At 40.2% G+C, this 23,638-nt stretch overlaps 1 protein-coding gene across 2 annotated transcripts in view; it reads right to left on the bottom strand.

Annotated features, from left to right (window-relative positions):
- Positions 1-2,806: 2,806 nt before the first annotated feature.
- The window catches only part of DAPK1 (death associated protein kinase 1), an 89,949-nt gene continuing 69,117 nt past the window's right edge, over positions 2,807-23,638 (bottom strand). For both annotated transcript variants that reach the window (XM_076362061.1, XM_076362062.1), the window contains exons 18-25: positions 19,490-19,567; positions 16,002-16,224; positions 13,391-13,579; positions 11,405-11,602; positions 8,947-9,085; positions 7,510-7,630; positions 5,849-6,037; positions 2,807-5,220 (exon numbers count right to left, since the gene is read on the bottom strand). In XM_076362061.1, coding sequence (XP_076218176.1) covers positions 3,988-5,220; positions 5,849-6,037; positions 7,510-7,630; positions 8,947-9,085; positions 11,405-11,602; positions 13,391-13,579; positions 16,002-16,224; positions 19,490-19,567 — 2,370 coding nt within the window. In that variant the 3' untranslated portion in view covers positions 2,807-3,987. The remainder of the gene's footprint in view (positions 5,221-5,848; positions 6,038-7,509; positions 7,631-8,946; positions 9,086-11,404; positions 11,603-13,390; positions 13,580-16,001; positions 16,225-19,489; positions 19,568-23,638) is intronic.

The following is a 23,638-nucleotide window of genomic DNA, read 5'->3' as shown; positions in this document are numbered from 1 at the left end:
AGGCCACCTTCAAAGAAGATACTGCACTGCTCCATCTCTGACCTCAAGAGAGGTTTCAGCCAACAGCACGCTTCATTCACTTTGTTTGGAGTTACAACTTGGGCATGACTCCTCCATTTCATTGGCAAAGCTGAAATAGTGATGTGATTCAAATCGAGGCACCTGTTTTAAACAATGATGCTGCAACACAGCATCTTTGGAATACAAGGGTTGCAATGAACAGGTAACCTCTCCTTGGAGAGGGCAATGCAGCCAGCACAGGTTTAGGACCTGGAGCTGGCTCCAGCACAGCCAGCTGTAACAGCTTCACCGCTGCTCTCTTTAGAGACCTGACAATTTAGGAAACTCTGTTTTGTCTCCTTTCTGAGCCTCCTGGCTCTGTCAATCTCTGACACTTGGGAGTTGCTAAACCCCTGTAATTTCATAACTCTTTCTCAATCATTTGAATCACAAGGATCCTAAAACCTGTGTCTGTCTCCAGTTTACATCCTCTTAAGGCGAGAAAAATCATATATATCCACCTCCACCCAAGGTCACCTCTGGATGCCCTTCTTGTCCCACCCTCAAAATCATTTGCATGTAGCCACTGATATCCTGTGGCTTTCCAAACTCACCAGTCAGGTCAGCAGCAAAACTCCCACGGGGAGTAAAACCAGTTCCTAATACAAATAGCAATATGAAGGACTTTTCTGTCCTATGCATGCTGTTGCATGCCAGGGAGAAGAGTCTACTTGGAAAAATGGTTTGCACTAAAATGCTCGCTTCCTCCCTATCATCTTCTTCAGAAAATTTCTTCAGAATTTGAGTCCTGATGTCAGTAACATACATTTCTAAACTGCAAGATCATCTGTAATGCATCTTGGCCTTGAGCAACTGTGTTGCAAGCTTGAGAGTTTGTCTATGTTATGGATTTTGAAGACAAAATGAACATTGGAGCTTTACCTTCAAAACTGTTTCAGAAGCTCTGCTCTGAAGCTACAAAGAAGTGCAAGGAAGAGAGCCTCCTAATGGTTAGCATCCAGCTTCACTTACCTCGCCGACAGAAGCTCAGCTTAGCATGTTCCTTGCACAAACTGTTCATAATTTATATTTATGGCTCAACTTTTTTGATCTTGCAAAGACTTGCACTTCCTCCATTTCTGGAGTGAGTCAGGCAGGATCAGTGCATTTTAAACACAGTTCTAAAAATTGTGGAATGAAGCTCTGCTCCTAGTTGCATTCACAAAACAAAACAGGAAATCAGTAAAAGTGAAGCAACTGAAGGGATGCCCACTTCCATCACTTTGCTTATCTTTTTTCATCAAAGTTGTCATTTAGGACAATAATTTTTTTTTTTTTTTGTTAATGTCAGTGGCACATGGCTTACAGGAAAGCAATCCAAAGCTATCCTATGACACTGATTCACTTTCCTAAACCTATTACCATGAAAACTGTAAATGATGCAATAGGCTGTTACTGCCATTGAAAGATCCATCATAGCATCTGCTAAGTAATTTACACTTTCAGGGCTGCATTTTATGGTAAATGGAAGCAGAGAATTGTCAGGAACATGCTGTTAGGAGGAGAAAAAAAAAAAAAGAAAAAAGGAAAAAAAAGAAAAAGACCACTGCATCAATGTTGGTAAGTCGACCATGCATCTTGAGCACGCATAAAGCACCTGGGGAGGCAGGCAGGGGAGGAGCTACCTGGTATCTCAAAATCTTGCCACTCCACCACAAGCACTACAGTGGTGAATTAAATCCCAAACTAACAGACACCACTGACAGCCCTGCATGGGAAAAGGATCTCACAGTAGTCTCTGCTCTCACAGGACTTGTGAAATCAAGTCCCACTTCTCTGCAGTCACACAGACTCAGTGAAGGTAACTCCCCGTTTGATGCCTGAGGAACAGGCCTAAAGAAAACAGCTAGAAAACCAGAAAGTCTTACAAGATGAGAAAGACCCCTCCACATACCAGAATCTGATGGAAGTGCTGAACACGTCCACAGCTGGAAGGTGAAGCGTGGTGGTGGCCATGAAGCAACACAGGCAAATACAGACTGCGGAAAGCTGGGCTCTTTGCTGAGCAACTTTAAGCACTGGTGGGAGATGCTGAACTCGGTTCATCAGAGGCAGAATATCAGAGCAGAGACACCTCAGGGTAGGACTGCTCATTAACCATACTTCTCACTGAGGACTAGACTTTTCAAAGACTTTAACAAAGGAGCCCAGCGATGCCTGGGGAAGGATTTAATAAAGCAAGGGTAAAATATGCAAAGAAAGGCAGTGGGAAACAGCAACTAGCATTTTAAGAAGAGTCCGTTTAATTCCTTTGCAGCATACAGAGGGAGGAGGTATTGTGCAGCGCTGCCTGCATAGAGTGCCGTACAGAGACTGTGAAGCTATGAGTGAGTGATGCTGAGAGTTTAAATAAGCAGCAGCAGCAGCACAGTCCCTCGTGTGATGAGAGGATCCCATTACCGCAGCACAGGCTCTAACGTAGTGTTCTCCCCCTTTGCAACACAGCATGATCTGGAGGATTCTCGCTGACAGACTCGCGTCTGCTGTTTTGTTTTTCATTGTAAAAAATCACAAAGGAAAAGCTATGTAGCAAACCGCTTTGGCTTGCCATCCCTCTGCTGCAGAGGGACTGCCTCTGCAGTAAACAAATAAATAAATATTCCTCCAGCGTACTGAGAAATCCCCCTGAAGTGAAACAGGAGGTTCCTGGAACTTCAGAAGCCAGGCACTGCCTCTCCAGGATTGTGACTGTAAGGAAAAGATAAGTTTCGGTCCCTTTCAGCTACAGAATATGAAGGACAAGGATGCAACAAGCAACAGTTTATTTGTAGAAAAATCCTTTAAAATTTTACTACATTGTAAGATTAAGGAAAAAATAGTATTAATATATGTACATACAATATATATAAACAAACACACATCGCACCATTAAAATTACATGCTTTTTAGAACAGAGAATGGGTCATATTCCCTCATATCAATTTTAAAGTTATCACTGCAAGAAACCTTGCTTCCTTTTTGTTTTTATCCCCATCAAAGTTTTCAAGTACAGGAAGTAAGTAATGCAGGATCTAATAGTAGAAAACCTTTGTTATACACAAATTACAACTGACAGCTATACAATATTATTCTGCAGTATCCAACACTTGTGTTTTTTGAACTCTATAAGGATATGAACTTTTACCTGAGGTGCATGGAAATAATGAAGCGTGGTAATTGGCAAGTTTAAGAGATTTTCACATTATGATTTGACTGTAATTAAAATTGATTAGGTATCACATGTCTATACCCATAGTACTGGCACAAGAATGCTCTGCGTGAGTCATCGCCAATGTCTTAGAAGTGCAGGAAAAATTAAAAGTAAAAAGCACCACTTGCAATGATAAGCATGCAGACAATTTAAGTGAAACAGAGGTAGCATGTTCTTGTAACTCCAGCAGGGTCATCCAAATCAACTGCACCCTCCCTTCTGCAAAAGGCACTCGCTTTTTCAGCTATAAGTAACGTGGTTTTAAATTCAGTCGGATTGAGCACAAATGGTGGATTTCTCTCCTTACAAATATAAAAAAATGTTAAGCAGAGAACACGATGAAAAGAAAAAAGAATGGGTGTAAGAAATACACATTTCAGGTAATATGTGCTATTCCTCTCCCCCTACCTTTTATGGGGAGAATTGAAATATTTTATAAAAACAGTTGCAGTACATAATCCAAAAGTTAAAACTTTCCAGTTAAAATGGCAGTATTAAGCAGCACATTATGTATCAGGAATAATTTTAAAACACCAGAAGTACACCAGCCTTTTTAATAGATAAAGAGCAACAATTCACAGTTAGAAGTAGAAAGTTTATGCACAGAAAGGTGGTGCTGGAGAAGGATAAAGATCCTTTGATGTAAAACCTCATAAATGAAAATGCACAGAAACTCTTGTACTGTATCTTTTATCCTTTCTGCAGTTTGAAAAGATGTCCATGCAAAAAATCTGCTCTTACCGTGACACTACAGAGCTAATAGAGTTATACGATGTGCCACCATTGCAACTGGAAGCATAAGCCTCTTGACCATTAGCATCTAAATTTATTTTGAATACAGAAGATGCCTTCAGTAAAAAGTCTGCTGCATCTCTGCGACCTAATTCCCTCAGCTTAGACATTAGGATACCTACAGTGCTCTCAGGAGCATTACTCCACTCCTGCAGAAGGGCATGGACTGGGCTTGAGAGAAAGTCATTTTGTGTTCCATTATTTGTATTGTACTTTGCAACAAGATCAGGGAGGCCCAGGTTCATGGCCAGAAGGCACCAATCTTTGCCCATAGGATCAGGTGGATCCAAAAGTCGACTTAGTTTTCTCCTGGTAAGTAGATTCAGATCGGAAACATGAATATCCATTCCTAGGCTTCCCTGGGAGTAGACATCAAGACACCCAAAACACAGTATACTGCTAAAGCTCTCTTTATATCCCCCCATAGTGTTAGTTAGTGATGTCTCCTTTTGACTCTGTGCACGGAAAAAGTCTCTAGGCTGGTAGACCATTACTGGTTCATGATGTTCCCTCAGCTGCTGAGGACTAAGGTAGTATTTCCCGGTCAGAAGGCCTGGTAAGGTTGTGGCCATTAAGTTATCAATGGTGCTGCATACAGAATCCAGGAGTAAACAGCACTTGATCTTCTCTGTTTCCAGTCCTCTAACCTGAACCTCTATACCCTGACCATGGTTGACCAGCAGCACTAAAAGCTCAGCTCCACGATTCATAATCTTTGATCCATTTACCCACAGACGTATATCAGCATCTCCCTCTGTGCTTTGCTGATGAATCCACCTGCAAAGATTCACCTGAACTTTATGAAAAATTCCACAAGGAAATGGGGTAAGATGTTCCACAGGAACGATTCTAACACCACCATAAATCAGCACCTCATCCTCCTCATCTGTCCAAGACCTGTGGAGATTGTCAGTCTTTATGAGAGCAGGAATATCCACCATTGCTCCACTGCTAAGGTCCCTTGCACAAATATCCATGGCATCCAAGATCGGTATCAGTTCTTCCACATCACTATCTGTCACCAGACGCTGGATGTCCTCTATAGTGTACCGACCTCTATAGTGATGGAGGGCTTTTGGGTTCTCCACTGACAGGATTTTTCCAAGGACATTTGAACAGAGCCAGCGAGGATCCAGAAGCACAACATCTTGGACAGTTTCACTCTGCATAATGTTAATCTGTTTATAAATATGAAAGTTACTATTTACATCTTGTGAAGTACAAGATGATAACCCACGTTCTCTCTTGCCTAACTTACTGACCCAATCATTTAATTAACACTGCTGACAGGAGAAAAACAAACAGTGCATTTTAATTTCTTCCAAGTATTCAGAACAAAGAGCAGATCTTGTTCTTGATTTCCACTAGTAAGGAAGTCACTAGAGCCCAACAGCAGTAAAGCCTAGCCATGCCCTGCAAGCTATTTATGCAAAGGTGTTATCCTACGATTCAATTTCTAATGGACACACATAAATTTCTCACACGCAGTGAACACATTAGGCACTACCTCATTTAAGATGATACTTATATTTTCTGGGTATTTTATATTCTTACAACTATAGCAATAAACTGCAATCCTTCCTGTCTCAAAGAAATAATGTTGAATGAAATAAGAGCCACAAGACAATACCGATAACAAAGAGCATTATTAACCAGTCTCTACTTCTTATGATGTCTTACGAGGGAGGAGGAAAAAAAAAGCAAACCAAACCATAGCCATTTGCTTAAATCCCATTAAGCAATATTCTACCAGAGCAGTACCTTGCTAATAAAGATATGCAATTTAAAAACAATAAAAACACTTACTTCTCCTATGCTATGCAACTGCTGTGCAAGATGCCGTAGGTCATCTTCACTTGCTAGGGGATTAAGCTGTTCCTGTACATCATATACAAACTGCTGCAAGGACATCAGCTGGTTGGGTCCATTCATTTTTCTCCATGAAGGCAGTGTGGAGATTACTTTTTCACACAGATGAGTCATAGGTGGACAAGTCTTACAGAAGCACAGAAAACATCCATTTGTAATTCTACTCTGGTGAGAATAACAGTACTATTGGCTTTTTTTGTTTTGTTTTTTTTAAATGGAGGTCTAATGCATTCATGATGTATATTCACGTCTAAGGAGTTCCCCTTGTGATGGACCTTTACGCTTCCATCTGGCATTCACTTGCCGTAAGACCTAACTTTTTCTAATAAAGTGAATTTCAGAAACAACTTTTTCGCTGAAATAAGCAAACTTTCCGAACATCATCCTGATTACAAAGGGAATCCTGACACGTGCAACAAAGTTTGGTTTATATAGTCCTGCCTTGTCAAATGTGCTGACCACCTGAAACAGTAACTTTAGAAGTGTATCAATTGCCTTCATGCATCTAGAAGTTAATCTTTATTTCAGAAATTGTTAACATTTAATTAAAATCTGTACTCATCAGTATCTGTACAGAACCAATTTACTTCAACAGGTGAGACAGCAGAGTATCAGATAAGTAAAGATGGTACTTTTATCTATTGATTGTCTTGGACATCACTGATGCCTTCATCCTATGCTCTCAAGCCACAGCATACACTTCTTATGCAGCAAAGCCCTCCAGATTTCAAGCTAGTGACCACAGCTGCGATAAAGCTTATTAAATCAAGAGACCATTTGGAACGTAAAATAGGCTGAATTTTGCATAAACCCAAACATTTTCCTCAACCTACAGAATGAACTCAGTAATACATTAACTTTTAATTCATTTTTTAAAAAATACCTATCCGAAGTAGCTGCAGAAAGCCTTGGCATGTCACACAAGTAAGAGGGCCTTTGGTATAAAGAAATTTACATCCATCTAGCACAGGCTACATAACAACTTGACTTGGTCACCCTCACTATGGAAGTCTCTGTAGATTCATGGTGATGACATCAAACCATGGCTATTTTACCTTGAGTCTCATATACATATACAACTCCAAGCACATATTTTTCAGTTAAAAAGTGCAGTAAAAAGTTAATACATATTCAGTTCACACATCTATATTGAGAATTATCTTTCTAACAGTTGAGGAAACTGTTATACTCTGGTGTTATGAAAAACTTACTTGCCTGAAATATATTGTTTCTCTGTAATACTACGCTGATAAAAAAGATTAAAAACAAACAAACAAAAAAAGGAGGGTCAATGCTGGAATCCAATCACTGTCAATTCAAAATACGAAACTATAACTTTGAACTGAAAAATCTCAAATCATTTCCTTTCAAGAGAAATCATTTTGGTGACCTGTACAAAACACCTACAATTTTGAAAATGCTGATTGAATCTTTGATGTCAGGAGTTTATCACCAGGTCTGTTATGCATGCTGCTAAAAAATTGAAACAGCACTCATTTCTTTAAGTTTCGTAATGTAAGTACTAAATTTGCAGTAAATTATTACACAAGATTTTCACATTTTGGCTGGCCCAACCCAGACCATTAGACATTACTTACAGAAATTATCTGGCTTCTTATTTCTTGCAAGTGATTTCGGAGAAGCTTCATATCTTTAGACCCAGATGCTCCAGCATCCAAGACAAATAACTTGTCTGAAATTTGCAGATCATTTCCAAATCTAAAAGAGAAAAAGCAAGCAATTATTTACTTAGTCCCAAATCCAGTTTTATTTCTTAATCCAGTTGTACTTCAGTCTTAAATTACACAAGAGTTATTTTTCTTCAAGGAATGATAAAAAATTTAAGTACTGATTATTTTAAGATATTTTATAAGCACAGACAGTATAGATGCTCACTAATTTTCTTGAAAATAGAGATATTGAGAGAATATTGTTGTCTTTCCTAAGGAAGGCGGCTGAAGATGTGTAAGAAAATTACAACTGCATCACAGGACTTGTAATTACAAAACCAAACATTTTACTAGAGAAGGGATAGCAGGAATTAATTCTTTTTAAGGTCTTCATATTTGTTGTTTTCTTTTTTCTCACTTTAAATAGTTCAGTTGTCATTGCTATTGACACCAGCTTTCTTTCTCACTTACTTTTGACTTTTCAACTGCACGTACTTGTTTTCCTAGCTCTGGCCTGATTTGCACTTAAAAGGATTCCAACAAAGATTACACACAGGTATTTTCTGTTGGTTTATTTCAATTGATTAAGATACTGCCCTGCCACTATTGTGCTGGAATTCCTACATCTGTTTCTTGTACAGTTCAGACAAGTGTCTATGCTCACAGGTATGGATGGCTCCTCGTACCACGTGTTACCCACCTACATGCTGTGAATATAAATTATTGTTACTTTATACAGTAGTATGTTTGTGAAAAATTCCCTATTTCCATCTACAATTAGCATGCTCTCCAAACATTTGCTGAAGAAGGCTAGAAATTTCCCTAACTTCTAGGTACCTCTTGGATGACCTTGTCACCTGCGTGACTCCACAATGTCCAGCTCTTCACGAACTGTGTATGGAGTACCTCCAGGCCTGGTTTAAGTTTTTTTCCTACCCATCCTAAATCAATTCAGAGCAAAGGCTGGGTCTCCTGTAAAGATTCTTCTTTTGCACCCAGAGTTTGTAGCTGAGAACTGCCCACTTTTCTGAGACTGGTGCAAAACCTGAGCACCAAGATGTTAGACAGATGGCTGATACAGGCCTTTGGATGTATCCCAGTGTTTACAGGGTGAGACTTCCTGAGCCTCAACTCATTTTTGCACCACTTGGCTCATTTTAGCTCATTTAAGGCAGCTCACTCACTGTAATATTGGTAAATTTTTCAATTTTTGCACAATATAAGCTTCCTGAACATACTCAAAATATCATAATATCATAAAGCTTAAGCCACATAAAAACCTTTTACATATTCCTATGCATTTTAGTATTTTTTCTTTCCAACTGACATGTTTAAACACTACATATAAATACACTCCCCACTTACCTGTTCCTGATTTCCTTCAACAACGACATGTCTTTGTCATACCAAAACTCCCCCCCAACAGGCCGAGGAAGATTCACTATGTCGGCATGTGTGGCGACCAAAACAACACACAGGGGACTTTTCAGCTTTCCACCAAACGCTAGAAGAGAAACAAGAGCACTCCCTCACTATGAGACATGCCTATGGAGATGGCTGTCTTACTGAGCCAGGAAAGTAGCAATACATTTTACATTCTTCATACCAATCACTTTTGCAGTGGATTTACCAACAGTAAGCATAGCCATACTGTGCTTACACCACTGGTGCTTTGGCTGTTATCTGCCTATAGGATTATCTATATAATGTCCAATTTGAATAGCTAGGCTCTTTGAATAACATCAGATACATTGATATTACATGACTATATTGTTTTAACAAAAACGTTAATCAATAGCACTAATGATATATCTATTAACTACAAACTATAACAGTGTGGGGAAAAATAATTAAAAATTACAGCTTCTTGAAAGGGTTTCTCATAATCTTTGGATGGTCCTTAATACTACAGGTGCAGAGTAGAGGATTGTAAGTAGAACACAAAATGTCTACAACATTCATACGGTGGTATGAATGCTATTTCGCAGTACTTACACAAACAATGACCTCTCACTTAGGTGAGAGTTAAGTAGGAAAGCCTGGCAGAAACCATGAAAAAGAATGAGAAAGATACAAATGGCATGAATGAGGTGACAGTACGGAATGCAGAGTTTTCAATCTTTTCTCAAACTGATCTTCCAGAAAAGAGAAGACACCATTAGACTATTTTTAAGAGAGACAGTACATCCAATCCTGCTGTTTTAAGTCTGACAAAACTTCACATGGGAGAAATATGCTTACATCACTGCTCAGTTTTCATCAACTAAGAGCTACAGAATCTTGATTCATTCATAAAATGCCACAGTTTCCCAAATCTCTGCATAGCACTTCAAGGTCAGTATTTTGTAATTGTAATTTTTTTTTTTTTTTTTTTCAGCTGAAGGACTTAGACAAAATAACTGGAAAGTAATTCCAAAAGTTTCAGGTTTCTGCTAACATCAGTTACTACATATTACTTGAGAGTTGTAACAGTACAAAAATGCATGGGTACCCAAATTGAGCTGACCAGTATAAACACTGATTTAAGCAAAGTAGCTAAATAATGCTGATAATTACATCAGCAAGAAGAAATGATTAACTCAAATTCTAACTTGGCCAAACCAAGAACTAAAGTTTCCTCGCTAGACTGAGGAGCCATGAAAAGCTTTCAGCAACTGCAAATTAACTGTATTTTCAGCTTTGATACTTTCCTGCAAATTTCTGAGCTTTTACTTCCAGAAGTAATTTCATGTTGGTTACATCCAAATGCTTATATTGTTAAGCTTGTGATTTGACCAAAAATGGAAAATGAAAGACATGCAGATGCCTGAACTGAAAACTGAAGGTCTGCCTCAGCTCATCATTATCATTATCTGGATGCGATAATGCATACAGAATTGAGCAGAAAACAAAAAGAGAGGGGAAATACTCTTTGCACTATGTAAGTATTTGATATGCTTGTCTGGTGAGTCCCTAGCAGCATTACAAATGTCCATGAGCGCTGAGTTAGATCCACTGGCTGGAATAACATTTTGGTTCATAGAACCAAGACACATGTCAGAGGTTGGTTCACCCATGAAACTGTCAGAGTGTGCAGACCAATGCTCAGATACAAACAGGAACAAATTATATGGTATATATACCTAGACCTACAGACCTTTTAAGAAAAAAAAGAAGTTAATTTGTTTGCCTGCCAAGTAACTTTCAGTTTGTTAGAAAGCTTGAATATAAAACAAGTAAACTTATTTAAAACCTGTGCAAAGTCTGACAATATGTGAAGTGAAATTTACTAGAAGTACTGGTTTCTGTACACCCTGATGCACCAAAGGTTAACATATTTGAAAGTCCGTGTACAAGTCTAGTTAAACATGTTAAGTGGCCCGTACTGAGAGGTAACGCCACTCCACAATGTCGTTCTGTCCTCGCTGACAAGACCAATTTATGCTGGAAACACTGTTAATTGGGGTTAGATATAAGTAGAATTTAAGCAATGTGTCTAACACCGGTTTTAAATGGTTCCAACCCTCTGAAACACTTTTCTGTGCAGCTTATCTGACATAAAACTTCATCTGCCATTTACAGATGTAAATCCCAGTGCCACAAGAGGCTGCACTGTACCTCATGACCCTTTTTAGTTGGACTAAGTGGTGTGTACAACTCTTCACACTTGTTCCACAGATAAAATTTCCTGTCTCTAAAAAACCTTGTGTAAGGTGTGTTTGAATACAGGGGGATGAAGACAAATAACAGCACTCAACACGGAGGATGTACAAAGTTGCAGAGAAACACAAGAAGCTTTATCTTATAGTCCCCTAATATTTCATTAACAGGCAGAGGAGCATACCTATTGGCTCCTCAACTGGGACTAAGGATTTCAGGAAACTGAGCCAAAAGGTCACTTGGTTTAGCTGGATTTCATAAGGCTCCTCGAGACTAAAAAGCACTATGTGAATTGCAGTGGGATCATTCGCAGCAAAAAAATCGTAACAGCAGAAATACACAGGGTTCCCAGAGAATTCCCAGATGCTGAAATCACCAACTCCTGAAAAACAGACAAACAGATGAAGAGATCACACTTCGTCAATAAGCACGAAGCATCTTTCAGCCATGGAAAGACAAGCAAAAGAGTTAATCTGATTTAAACTTTCACAAAGATAAACGTATGCATGTGAGAAAGCAAGACTGCAAATGCAATCATGAACAAAGGGAATGGGTTTCAGTCAGTCTCAAAGGCTGAGAAGTTGGGTCCTTGCAATCTGTTCCTCTCTCACATTCACTTCTTTAGGACGTTCAGCTGGATGCCACATGGAAGCACCTGTGTGTTAAAATGCATGCAGCCTTACATATTAAATTGGCCTTTGCCTTGCACAACAGCAATGGATCTTGTAATTCCCTTGAAAAACAAGAATAATGGCTCCCATTCTTTTCCTGCTTACCCCAAAAAGCTCAACATTTTGATTAATTTTCCTTCTTAACATGCCACGGCTGGTATTAAAAACAGCTGAAGGACATTCTCAAAGAAGCCACATTGCTTTACAGAAATGTACTGTTCACATCATGTTAAGTCAGGACTGAAGAATCACCATGTTAAGGATCCCAACAGCACTGTGCTTCTTTTTACCATCTCCTTTAGCTTCAGGCGAGAAAAGTATTAGTGTGTTGCACCGTATGGCACTTCCCAGACTCACCATCTGACTAGGGAGAAGTCTGCTGCACTTGTACTACGTCTATTTAAATAAATGCTGATTAAGATGTACCTCAAACTTAAAACCAGAAAACTCAAATCTGCTGTTATGAGTACAGCTATTCAGAGTTCACCCATGTGCACACTTTCCTTCTATATCAAGACAGCACAGAGAAAGAAAAGAAACCCCTTCTGACAATCTGTTGCATAACTATTTCACTGCAGAATTTGACTTGGTTTCAAGTTACACAGAAAGAGGAAATTAGCCTGGACAAAGAACAAGCTTTAGCTACATGCCAAACTCTTCAGCATCTAGGACAAACGTTTTGTCACAGCTTGTGTTAGTGTGCATATACTGCATTCATAAATAGGTTTCTCCCTCCAAAATCTTGATTACTCCTAACTCAGCCTCAAAATTGCAGCTGCTAAGGTGTGCAAAACCTTAGTAAGAAGAGATCCTACTGGGAGAGATCTTACCACCTACATAGCGATTAGTATGGCTGGTGGTATATATGCACCATTCGTATGGTCTTCACAGTCAAAAGCCATATATGTACTTATGACAACTTCTCTGACTGACCCCTGTTACTGCTAACTGGTTTCAACTGCAGAGCATTTAGCTTCCTTTCAAAAACTGAAATCAGAAGCTCACTCACCATGTTTGGTGAGCTCCAGGACTCACCAAACATGCTCCAGTCCTGTCATGGGGCAAGAATGGTAGGTCCTTCAGCTGGGAACCACTTATATGGTGAGGACACTTGGGTCTATGGGACCAGATTAAATCTGGTAAAATCCTCAAATGACATACAGTGTAGGTGAAGGAGCCTTCACACTTGTAGCCGGTCTGCCAGCCCACTCCTACTATACCAAGTCCCTCCTTCCTCCTGCCTCACTTATTCATCTCAAAAACACGTGTGACACTATAAGGATCTGACACATGTGATTAGTATGTGTGTTACAGGTAGAGAACTTCATGCAGATTTACTTTCTGCTTAAACAAACCAAACCCCACCAGTGTTGGATTCTCAACCACAGTCACTACCATACTTAGTCAGAATTTTTTTTTAATTTTTATTTTTAAAAACAAGCAACATGGCATTAACCATCCCTCAGCATTAAGCCACGCCAGCCCAGGGCTCTGCTTACCATGCAAGCAGGCATTCTGAATGTCAATGGCCTTGGTGGACTGGTCATCAGCAGAGCAGTGAGAGTGATGAGCAGGTGAAACGAAAGCTTCTAATACCCCTTTGGTCAGGCCTGGCTCAAACATCATACTGCGGCTTCTCACGCTGACATTCTCACAACCAGGATAAAGATTCGTAATGCTTACTGAAACTGGGTCAGGAAAAGGAAGATGAGATTACAAGCCATGTGAAAATCACAACCAGATCACTTCAAAATAAAATAAAATAAAAGCTGATTAAAAACCCCAAACTGCTCTTCAAAGAAAGGAGATGATTACCAAGCCGTGAACATACACAACTACAACCTTATTCTGAACGATGAAAAGGAAAATATTAGAATGATCCCATATAGCACTTACTGCCCTTTAGCAGATATACTGCTGGATGGGAAGCATAGAAAAAACCTGAATGATTTGGGAATGAAAGGTTTCAATAGTTAAAGTTCTTCTATGTCACAAAGATATACTGCTTTTTTAAGCTAAAGGCTGCAATTTCATAGCATGGTCTATTTTTATGGGCATGGAAATGCTACATACTCATATACTTGATTGCTGTAAGGAAGGATAAAAATATCACTGTGTAACAACTGTTTCTGGGGAGGGGGGAAAGAAAAGCAGGCCCTTAACCAAAATTATTTTACTAATAAGCAATTTGTTTAGTTCCTGCTTAATTCAGAGTCCCTAAGAGTAAATGACAAATGAAAGGACTTTTTAATTGACTTGCACCATCTAGTGGAGAAAGTAAAGATTTCTTTCCCCCACTAGAGGCTGAATTCTAATATTTGGGTTTTAATATAGGAAGAAACTACATGTCATGTTTGATTTTCTAGTGTAATATTTAAATCTTTAGGCTCTTGTAAATAAACACATGGTGAATTCACACACTTATTTTTTAGAATTTAAACAAACCTAAGCACATGATCAAGTATAGACCAAACTGTGCTAGTTTAAATGCTTATCTGATTATGTCACTCAATCCATAACATTATTTACATGTTATATGATTTTAATCCAAAAAGAACAGATACTGAAACAAACAAAACAAAAAATCCAAACATTAAAGTAATGCCATAGCATAGTAGCTTTGTTTGCATAGAACCGCACACGTTTCAAGTGTGCATAGCACTGCGCAGCTTTCTGGTTTTATATCTAGGTAAGCTATTTTCAAGTGCCTGCTTCAAACTCACCATTATTTCTATAATGATTTGCCAATGTGACTGGCAGTCTTGTCTGATTTTATGATGTTGTGAGCACCTAACACCTGTCTTCTGGTTCTGGTACCAACCAACATAAAAAAAAAAAAATCTGTCTTCGGTCAAAACCTTCCTGCACTGCCTCCAGGAACTGATATTCCCTGAGTGACTTATCTCCCCTTGTATGACACCATAAATTAAGATAAATAAATCAAGAACTTCTGATTGATTCATGTAATCAATTTCTTTATTCTGTTGTCACAGATGTGAGCCCCTTGCCTTAAGTAAATAGCAAATGCAGTAACAATCTCTGTGCCAGGTATCTTGTCTTGTTAAAAGCCACTCTGTGAGTACCTTATAGATTCCTCAGGTGACTAGAGAGAAAGTAGAGATGAAATCTACTAGTAGGCCTGTTCTAACGTTACTTAAAAATGATGAATGAAACCTAAACCTGCAAGTATTATCCAAAGGTTTTTAAAGAAAAAGGCAACCCTGACCCCATCTAGAACTTACTTACTAAGACTACTTCTAAACATCAATTTAAACTTGAGCTCCTCGAAGTGCCTGCTTAGCTTGTATACATTGCACAGCCTCTCAGTGTTAGAAAAGAGACTGGACAAACAGTGCACTACTCTTTCCAATGTCCTTCTGCCACAACTGTGGGTTCTTCCAAAGCCGGGCACATGTTGAAGTGTAAACCTAGCTAGTTCCTCCACGTCCTGCAGCTCTTCCCACTTCCCACAGTCCAACTGGTGCTACACAGGCAAAGTTTCCCTATTATTTGCACACACTTACTTCACTTTAGAAAACCTCCATTTTCACCTTGTTTGGAGACAATTTTAGACACCTCTAACTGGGCTAACCACTCCTGTACCTTATGGAAAAAGCACTCCAAAGCATCAGAGGCAGTTCTGAATCCTCTATTATTACTTAAAGATCACATAAAGATGCAGCGACCATTTCAATTTTGCACAGTTTACTGAAGCTACTCAAACAAAAAGGCTGACAAAACATAATCCCCAAAACCATGATGGTGGAATCTGGTCGTGACACTGGCGTTCGTAGCCTAGGACTTTTTGTGAAAAATAAATGTCAGCGTTCACAAGTTCCGTCCTCCACTCTCCAAGTTCACTTATGCAGCATGTGAGTAAACAAAACCTTATCTACTCCTACACCCTCCACACCCACTGCTCCTCTTTGCTCTTACTTTAGGTACGAGCCTGCGCACAGAGAAGTCAATACCCTCTCTGCTTTACTTTGGTTTCTTACATGCTTAGCCTGTCCTGTCTTTTGCAGTGCGGCCAACAGTTCTTCCTTAGGAGCTACACAGACTAAGAGGAAAATGTTTTCTCATTCAAACGTTACATCTTCGAAGCCATACCTGAAGGTTTGGAAGACAAAGGAGATGGGGGGAATCTGGTTGAGTTTGTGGAGGAGAGCCTAGGCCTACGTCTTCGGAAAAAGCTTCGTATCAGGCCGCACTTGAGAGACTCCACGAGGGTTGTTTTCCCAGCGCCAGAGTGCCCGAACAGCTTCAGTTTAATCCGGGGCTGTGGATTCTGCGTGTGCCGCAGCTGCTGGATAAAAAGCCCCCGGTGTGTATCCTAAAATTCAACATAAAGAAGAAATCAGAAGATGTGGCAGGGAACTTCTGCCTCCCAACACACTCAAAACACAGGGTTTAGGTAGTGCTTTCTTGCCAGGTTGGTGTTCATCTGGATCAGTTCCTCCATCTGCTTCATCATGCAAGTGATCAGTTACTGGCAGAAGGGCAGGGACAGGTAGACAAGGTACAGCTGACTGCTTGCTCTCAACAGCCACCTTGAGTCTTCATGAAAATCACATACGACTTCAGGCTCAACATTAGTGAATGGGATCATTTTGATCTCTGATTGAGAAGGCAAAGGAGATAAAACTAGTCGCTTTCAGTACCCATTCTCCTTACCTGTCAGTCTCAGTAGCTTAACCAATATCCATAATCTTATATAATATACATGCAGCATTGAAGAATTTTGCAGTGACAGCTACCACCTGAGCAATCCAAAAACTCAATGTGCATCCCCTCTTCTTTACATCAACTTCTTCTGTACTTCTTGTATTTGGGAGAACTCTCCCTCTTCCTGCTCCCTCCTCCCTGCTCCCAGGAGTTAGTTTATTTCCACTTCAGTTCTCTGCAAGGTAAATATTGCTTTTCCCAGACCACTCTTATCTCTCCTTTCCCCATACACTTATTCTTCTTTACCTTAACACACCTCTCTCATACTATGCATCCTTCCATTTTTCTAACGCTCTACTGCAAGTGTACATCCTCCAGACTGGTTTCCCTCTTTACTCCCAGGCTTCAATAGATCTACCTCCCTACTTAATTCTCCTCTCTCAGTTTGCCCTCTGTGTGCATTCACTGTCTCTTCCATAGCTGCAATCTCATCCTCCTACACAGGCCTTCCTCAAACCCAATCACATCTCCTACAGAAGAGCTTTCCATTTTGAGCTCCCCCATTACCCATCTATATCTTGTCTTGTAGTATCTGAAGGACACTCCTTCTGTTCCTGCTGAAGACAGAGTGGGGAATGAACAAATGAAATCTGTCTTTTCTCTTTGCCCAGCAAGAGGCAATCAGACATGGATACTCTATTTCCCACACAAGCTGAACTTGAAAAATCAACTCAACAAGGGGATGCAGTGCAGGTCAGCAAACTATTGAGTGTCTCTCGCCAAAAAAAGACCTGTTCTAAGGAAACAGGGAGATAGCAGAAAGGTGGAAGGGCAAAGGAACTAGCTTCATCCTCCCTTCCTTCATTCCCCCATTTGGAGCTGAGAGAGCGGCTCTGTTGTTCTGCATTTGTACTGAGTTTAACATGTAGGATGAGTCATTAAATGAGCACCTACAGCCCCCCCAAATTATACGCATGCAGCAATTAAGCTGAGGAATTTGACAGAAACAGTAGTGCATATAATTTAGTTCCTTCCTAACTAGATGCTAAGGGGCATTTATTAAGTTAGTCACGATGCAAATACTGCACCCCCTCATGGCTAATACTGAATCCTCTGCAAGAGCCACTATGATAGTAGGTTCTTCACGTGTGTGCTATTAGGGACAAAACCCTCCACAGACACTGAAAGACACTTTGGAGCACGTCCAAAGAAGGGCAACGAAGCTGGTGAAGGGTCTAGAGAACAAGTCTTATGAGGAGCGGCTGAGGGAAAGGGGGTTGTTTAGCCTGGAGAAAAGGAGGCTGAGGGGAGACCTTATCGCCTTCTACAACTACCTGAAAGGAGGTTGTAGCGAGGTGGGTGTCGGTCTCTTCTCCCAAGTAACTAGCGATAGGACAAGAGGAAACGGCCTCAAGTTGTGCTAGGGGAAGTTGAGATTGGATATTAGGAAACATTTCTTCACCGAAAGGGTTGTCAAGCATTGGAACAGGCTGCCCAGCGAAGTGGTTGAGTCGCCATCCCTGGAGATATTTAAAAGACCTGTAGATGTGGTGCTTAGGTGGACATGGTTTAGTGGTGGACTTGGCAGTGCTAGGTTAACAGTTGGACTTGATGATCTTAAAGGTCTTTTCCAACCTAAATAATTCTATGATAATAAAGCAAGTGTCAGGTACATGCTCTACTAGATGATATTGACCATTTTGAGTAGTACTAGAATATTTTCAGTAGTTTGATGTAGTTTACTAATTTCAGTCGATCAGATTCTCTGTTGCAAAGTATACTTTGATAATTATCATACATTTTTCCCATATATAGGCAGGCCTTCAATAATTAAGTATACTCTGGTATCAAGAAGAGTTACAGCTACTAACATCTCTTTCAGAAGAGATTTAGCTGATCTTCTCCCTTTTGTTCTAGGTCAATTCATATTAGTCCTATATGTACATCATGACTAAAACACAAATTTATCCACCCGCATGCAGGAACAGGAAAGGGTTCAGTGTGGGGATACAACTATGCAAAAATGGATCCTGTTACGTCAAACGTTTACAAAAGCTAGCATTGCAAAGGAAGCCTGAACTTTGGCACTTTCTGACATCTTCACTGATACATTTTACAATCCTAGCAAGTATAGATTTACTGGCAGGACTAAAGGACATGATTCTACTTCCACCTCAGCAATGGCTCGTACCCATCATATTCTATTGCTACTCTGAAATGGTCATTTATTTCAGTTTTTCACAGACCCATCAGCATAATTAAAACAGGATTGTTTTAATTGGTCTGGGTGTTGCCTGGAATCTCCAGGCAAGTGGTCCCTGAACCTTCACGGTATGAGTAATGCTGCCTATCAGAATAATCAATGTGTATCAGATGTGTGAGACTTACTGCCTTAAAGCAAGCCCAGATCACCTTTGCGTTCTAGTTGTCAGGGGATTTGGAGATACTGAAACTGCAGAATTAAAAAAAGAAACTGAGAACTTATGCAACAATTCCACATGGTATTAGAGTTTCCAGAAGGGGCACAAACCCCTCATACTTCATAACCCTAATCTAACTAAAATGGTGATGGTGGGAAAATAAGTCATTTTGTGGCATGTGCTCATTCTTAATAGTTTATTTTCCAGGTTCTTCTAAACACCTTAAATGCTTTACTAGGCATTGTCAGAGACAGGATAAAATAAATCAGTGGTGCAGACGAGCTTAGCCATTTTTCTTAATATGTACATACTAGCTTTAACTGAGGGCATAATTTCAAATTAAAAATTAAGAGGGGTGGGGTGGGGAAAAGATACACCATTCCAGTATGGATTTTTGCAACAGCTTTTTAGAATGGCTTTGATGAATATCTTATTGTATGATTTCCCATGGTCAAACTTTTCTTGGTATCTGAAAAACATAAAAACCTCAGTTAAAATTCATGCATTCCCAACCTTTTTAAGTCTTGCAAGCAGACTGGCTACATGTTCATGCTGCTCTGCTCTGGCGAGATCTTCTGCTGTTTTCCCATCCTGTTAAAAACACAAATTATTAGCAGCAGTTCCTTCCTTTTGTTCACAATAAAAATGTCATATGCAACATAGCTCAGCTGCTCAAGGCTGTAACAGAATTGCTGTCAGAGACAAATGAAATAGCGAGAAGAAAAAAACCAAACAAAAACCCACCAAAACCAACCAGTAACAATTACCCCCCATCAGAATCCCTGTTTTTTTTCAATTGTCCAAAAAAAAAATTGTGCAATGCAGAACAATGGCACATTCAATAGGCATCTGGATGCCACTGTAACAAGGTACTTTGAATTCAGAGCCTGAGAGCGATGCCAATACTCCCCGTCTGAATTCCTCTTCTCACCAATTAGAGGATGACAGCAATTTCTAGATATTACATACTGAACAGATCTAAAAGTTTAAACAGTTCACAAAGAGGGGACACATCAGCATATTCACTCACGTGAATAGCAGGTGAATTTTGTTTACTAATGGATAAAGAATGACAGTAGCATATCAGTCACTGAAGGTTTCCAGAAAGTAAGAACATTTTAAGGGATGTGGTTTAAAATGCATCAGCAAATTCAAAATGAGAAGCAAAGCTGCCTTCAGCATTCTGGTCTTGCCATTTAATTACCCATGTTTCACAGGTCAGCAGTTTAATATTAAACAGGCTGAAAGAAAAATTGCTCACTACTTTCACTCTTACAACTACATTAATGCTATTGTGTTGTTTTAAGTTTTGGTAGGAATTAACTAATTTATGAACACTTTGCTTCTTTCAGTCTCTCAGATAAGAACTTTCAATTATTAAGAAGTAGTACTGGAAAACTAAGATCTCTTTCTTGGCTTTCTAGCTTTGATTTTACTAGCTTTTCATGTGAAACCTGCATTGTCTTAAGTAGTTCCTGAGGTTACTGTAATTATTATCCCTATACATGAAATAAATATCTTTGACAATTGAGTGTCCACCTACAGAAGCCATTTTCAGGTTTCCATAAAAATTATCATGTACTCCAGAACTTCAGATAATTCAGACAGAACAGGAAGAGAACATTAGCAAGAAACAGCCAAAATTGTAGTTGATAGCGTGAACTGACTAAATTTGAACCAGTACCTTACCCTTAAATTCCCTCCCCAGTTGACATGTAATTGCAACTTCAGTAAAGAACCACCTGAATGTATTTTTTAAAATTAATTTTCCTTAGAGAAGATCTATCAAATGGGAAGGATCTCTTTGTCTGTGCTGACCCTACCCTCCCAATCCCAGTAAATCCCGAGTGCCTGCTGTATGAGAGGAAGAGCGCTCTAGTGGCTGGGCAGCTAGCTTGCCATCAGGAGAACTGCTTCAGTACTTCTAGTGCTTCCTGAGTTTCCAGTGTTGGGCACATCCAGAGGAATCCAAAACCTTCAAATAAAGAGGAAACCTGGATCCCCTTCCTGAGAATCCCTGTGGTAACAGGATGTTGCCTTCACCAACCTAAACAGTGAATTTTATCCGGATCCCCCCATCTTTGACCTCCTCTTAAGTCCAAAGCAGGACCGCTATAGCCTGGCCCTGCACTCTTCCAGAGCGCAGCATGTTCTTGTTGCAACATAAGGTTGGAGATGGCCTGGTGAACTGCAGCACCAAGCACCTATGAAGTGACAGATCCCTGCACGGGCATTGTCCCTTTAAATCAGAGCAGGTCCCACACATCTCGATAGGTATGCCACAACTGCCATGGCACGGCTTGGGTAACTTGAATCCCTTGCTTGCTGTGTCTCATTGCTCCATGGGGGTTTGTTCTGGCTTCAAGCCTGGCTTTGGCTCAACAGCTGTACTCTGATATATCGTTTGTTTAGCTCAGTCACAGTTATTTGGGCACGAACACAAAGGAAATAACCATCTGGTGAGTATTTGGCAAGGAGTGTGGATGGCAGTGGCTCAGGCAGAGCCCGATCGGTGAGCATGTTTATAATGGGATGGAGGTGACTGCTCCCAAAACTGGAAAAACGGCAACAGGAATGCTTCAAATTGCTAGAAGTCTAAGCAGATGTGTGCACAGAGCGAGCATACCAGTAGCAGTGGGATGGCACTGTCATGACCCAGAGCTCCCTCCCTACTTCCTAACAGGTTCCTGAGCTCAAGATCAGCTGTCTAATCTTGGTTAAGACTGCTGTGAAGGAAGACAACCTGAAAAGAAACCCCATCAGAGGCTTTTGCCTTTCACTCAGGCGTTGGTCTTAGGCTGAGGCTTTTTGCCCTTGGTCCTCACCTGAGCCACACTACAGCTATAGGCCTGTGCGTGGCCATGTATCCCACTGACCCGGCCCCTGACTTCTGGGTTTGACCTTGAACCTGTCTTTTCACTACGGACTTGCCTGGCAATCATTAGACCCTTGGCTGACCATGGTCACTGAGCCCAATGCCTGACCTTGACTTATCTCGGACCTGCCTCATTGTTACAGATTTGTCTGGCGACCCGGACTCTTGGCTGAAGCTGATTGCCATCACCGGACCTGCTCTGCTTGCCTTGCTTGGGTACTGCGGGACTGGGCCCTTGTTGGTGAGGACACTGTCCCTGCTTGCCTTGTTGTTTACTCTTGGCTCACCTTCTCTTACAGAGCAATGCCTTAGCAAGGGCATTGCCTGACAAGCATCATTTTTGAAGTCCATGGTCATCAGACCACACAGTAAACACGACAGGCAGAAAGGCCTGTGGAGTAGGTGAAGGGTACCCTGGAGCATTGGTACAAGCACCAAGTACAGCAGAAAGAACTCTAGGTCACATTTACCTCAAAAAAGCATTTTGAGATGTTCACATTGACAGATGCTAGCAGTTCACTTCACACATCTGTTGAAAATTTAGATTCAGATCTGGAAGCTCAATTTAGTGATTGAGATAACAGGTGGAAAAAGCATTTGCTTCCATAAAAAAGAAATTAACAGAACAAAGTTCCCTTTTTTGTCCAAAACTGTGAACAAGATGAGGCTGTTTAATTCTCTGGATGTCTACTGCAGGATGAACTCTAGAGCACAACAAGAATTAGAAAATACATACACAAGCAAAATAGCAAACGGGTTTCAGTGAATTATTTTCCTATTCAAAACTTTCTTGAAAAGTACAGGGTATCTGTACACTGGAATAGCAATGTGTAAGCAAAGCTGGCATCTGAAAAGGGCTTGGTTACAGGATCCATGAAAGTGTATTTCACACTTGGTGGTAATATTTCATCACAATTACTGACTAGCTCCTTTGTTGCAAATCAGACAGCTATGCCTGCAAGAGCTGGTCCTGAGTTTAACTGGCCATTTGCAAGCATCATCATTCAAAGTTTTTAAGCAATCTGACAATTTTGAACTTGGTACAATTTTAGAAACTTCCGTGAGGAGAAGCCAAGAACATGGTGCCAGCTAGCATGTGAGCACAACAGAATTTTTTGGGGGATATTCAAACATTGGAAATGATTGTATACTCCAGGAGCATGAGGTTTTCTAAGGTCACTTAACAACACTCATGCAATCAAATTCGAAATCAAACTAGTCCGAAAATGGGCTTTAGCCTGGGGAGGAGGCAGGGAAATCATACTGCAGCCCAGTTACTGAACAGTGCTGAAAAAGTTATCTCCTCAGAAATGGCATTATGAGAGAAGAAAAAGGTAATTAATTCTACTGCACTGGCTCAGAAAGAGCAGTTAGTAAGACTTTTCAGAACAGTTTAACATCCACCTAGCAAACTAATGCAAAACTGAAATGCTATTAACATCACCACAGGCACTTCATCCCTTCCTCTCCTCCTTTTCCCTTCTCTCTGCCACAATACTGCTGGAATAATGGATAGTTATGCATATTCAGTCTGCCTCTCCTGCCAGATTTAGTATCAGCACAATTTACTTTGTTATGTCCTTCAAACTGATCTAAACTAAAGAGATAAAAAGTACTTTTATGTTGGAAGGACAGGGTCCACACTGGCAATTATACCAACACAGCCATCATGACATAAATGAAGTGATACAGCTTAAGAATTCCCCCATCACGTTTTTGTTATATCTTAACTCTACAGTATGTAGTAGTGAAAATACAGATACACAATGGGACATAGGAAGGGGAAA

This window comes from Aptenodytes patagonicus, chromosome Z (genome assembly GCF_965638725.1).
Source record: "Aptenodytes patagonicus chromosome Z, bAptPat1.pri.cur, whole genome shotgun sequence".
NCBI classification, from domain to species: Eukaryota; Metazoa; Chordata; class Aves; order Sphenisciformes; family Spheniscidae; genus Aptenodytes; species Aptenodytes patagonicus.
This window is presented reverse-complemented; position numbering and strand designations above follow the sequence as displayed.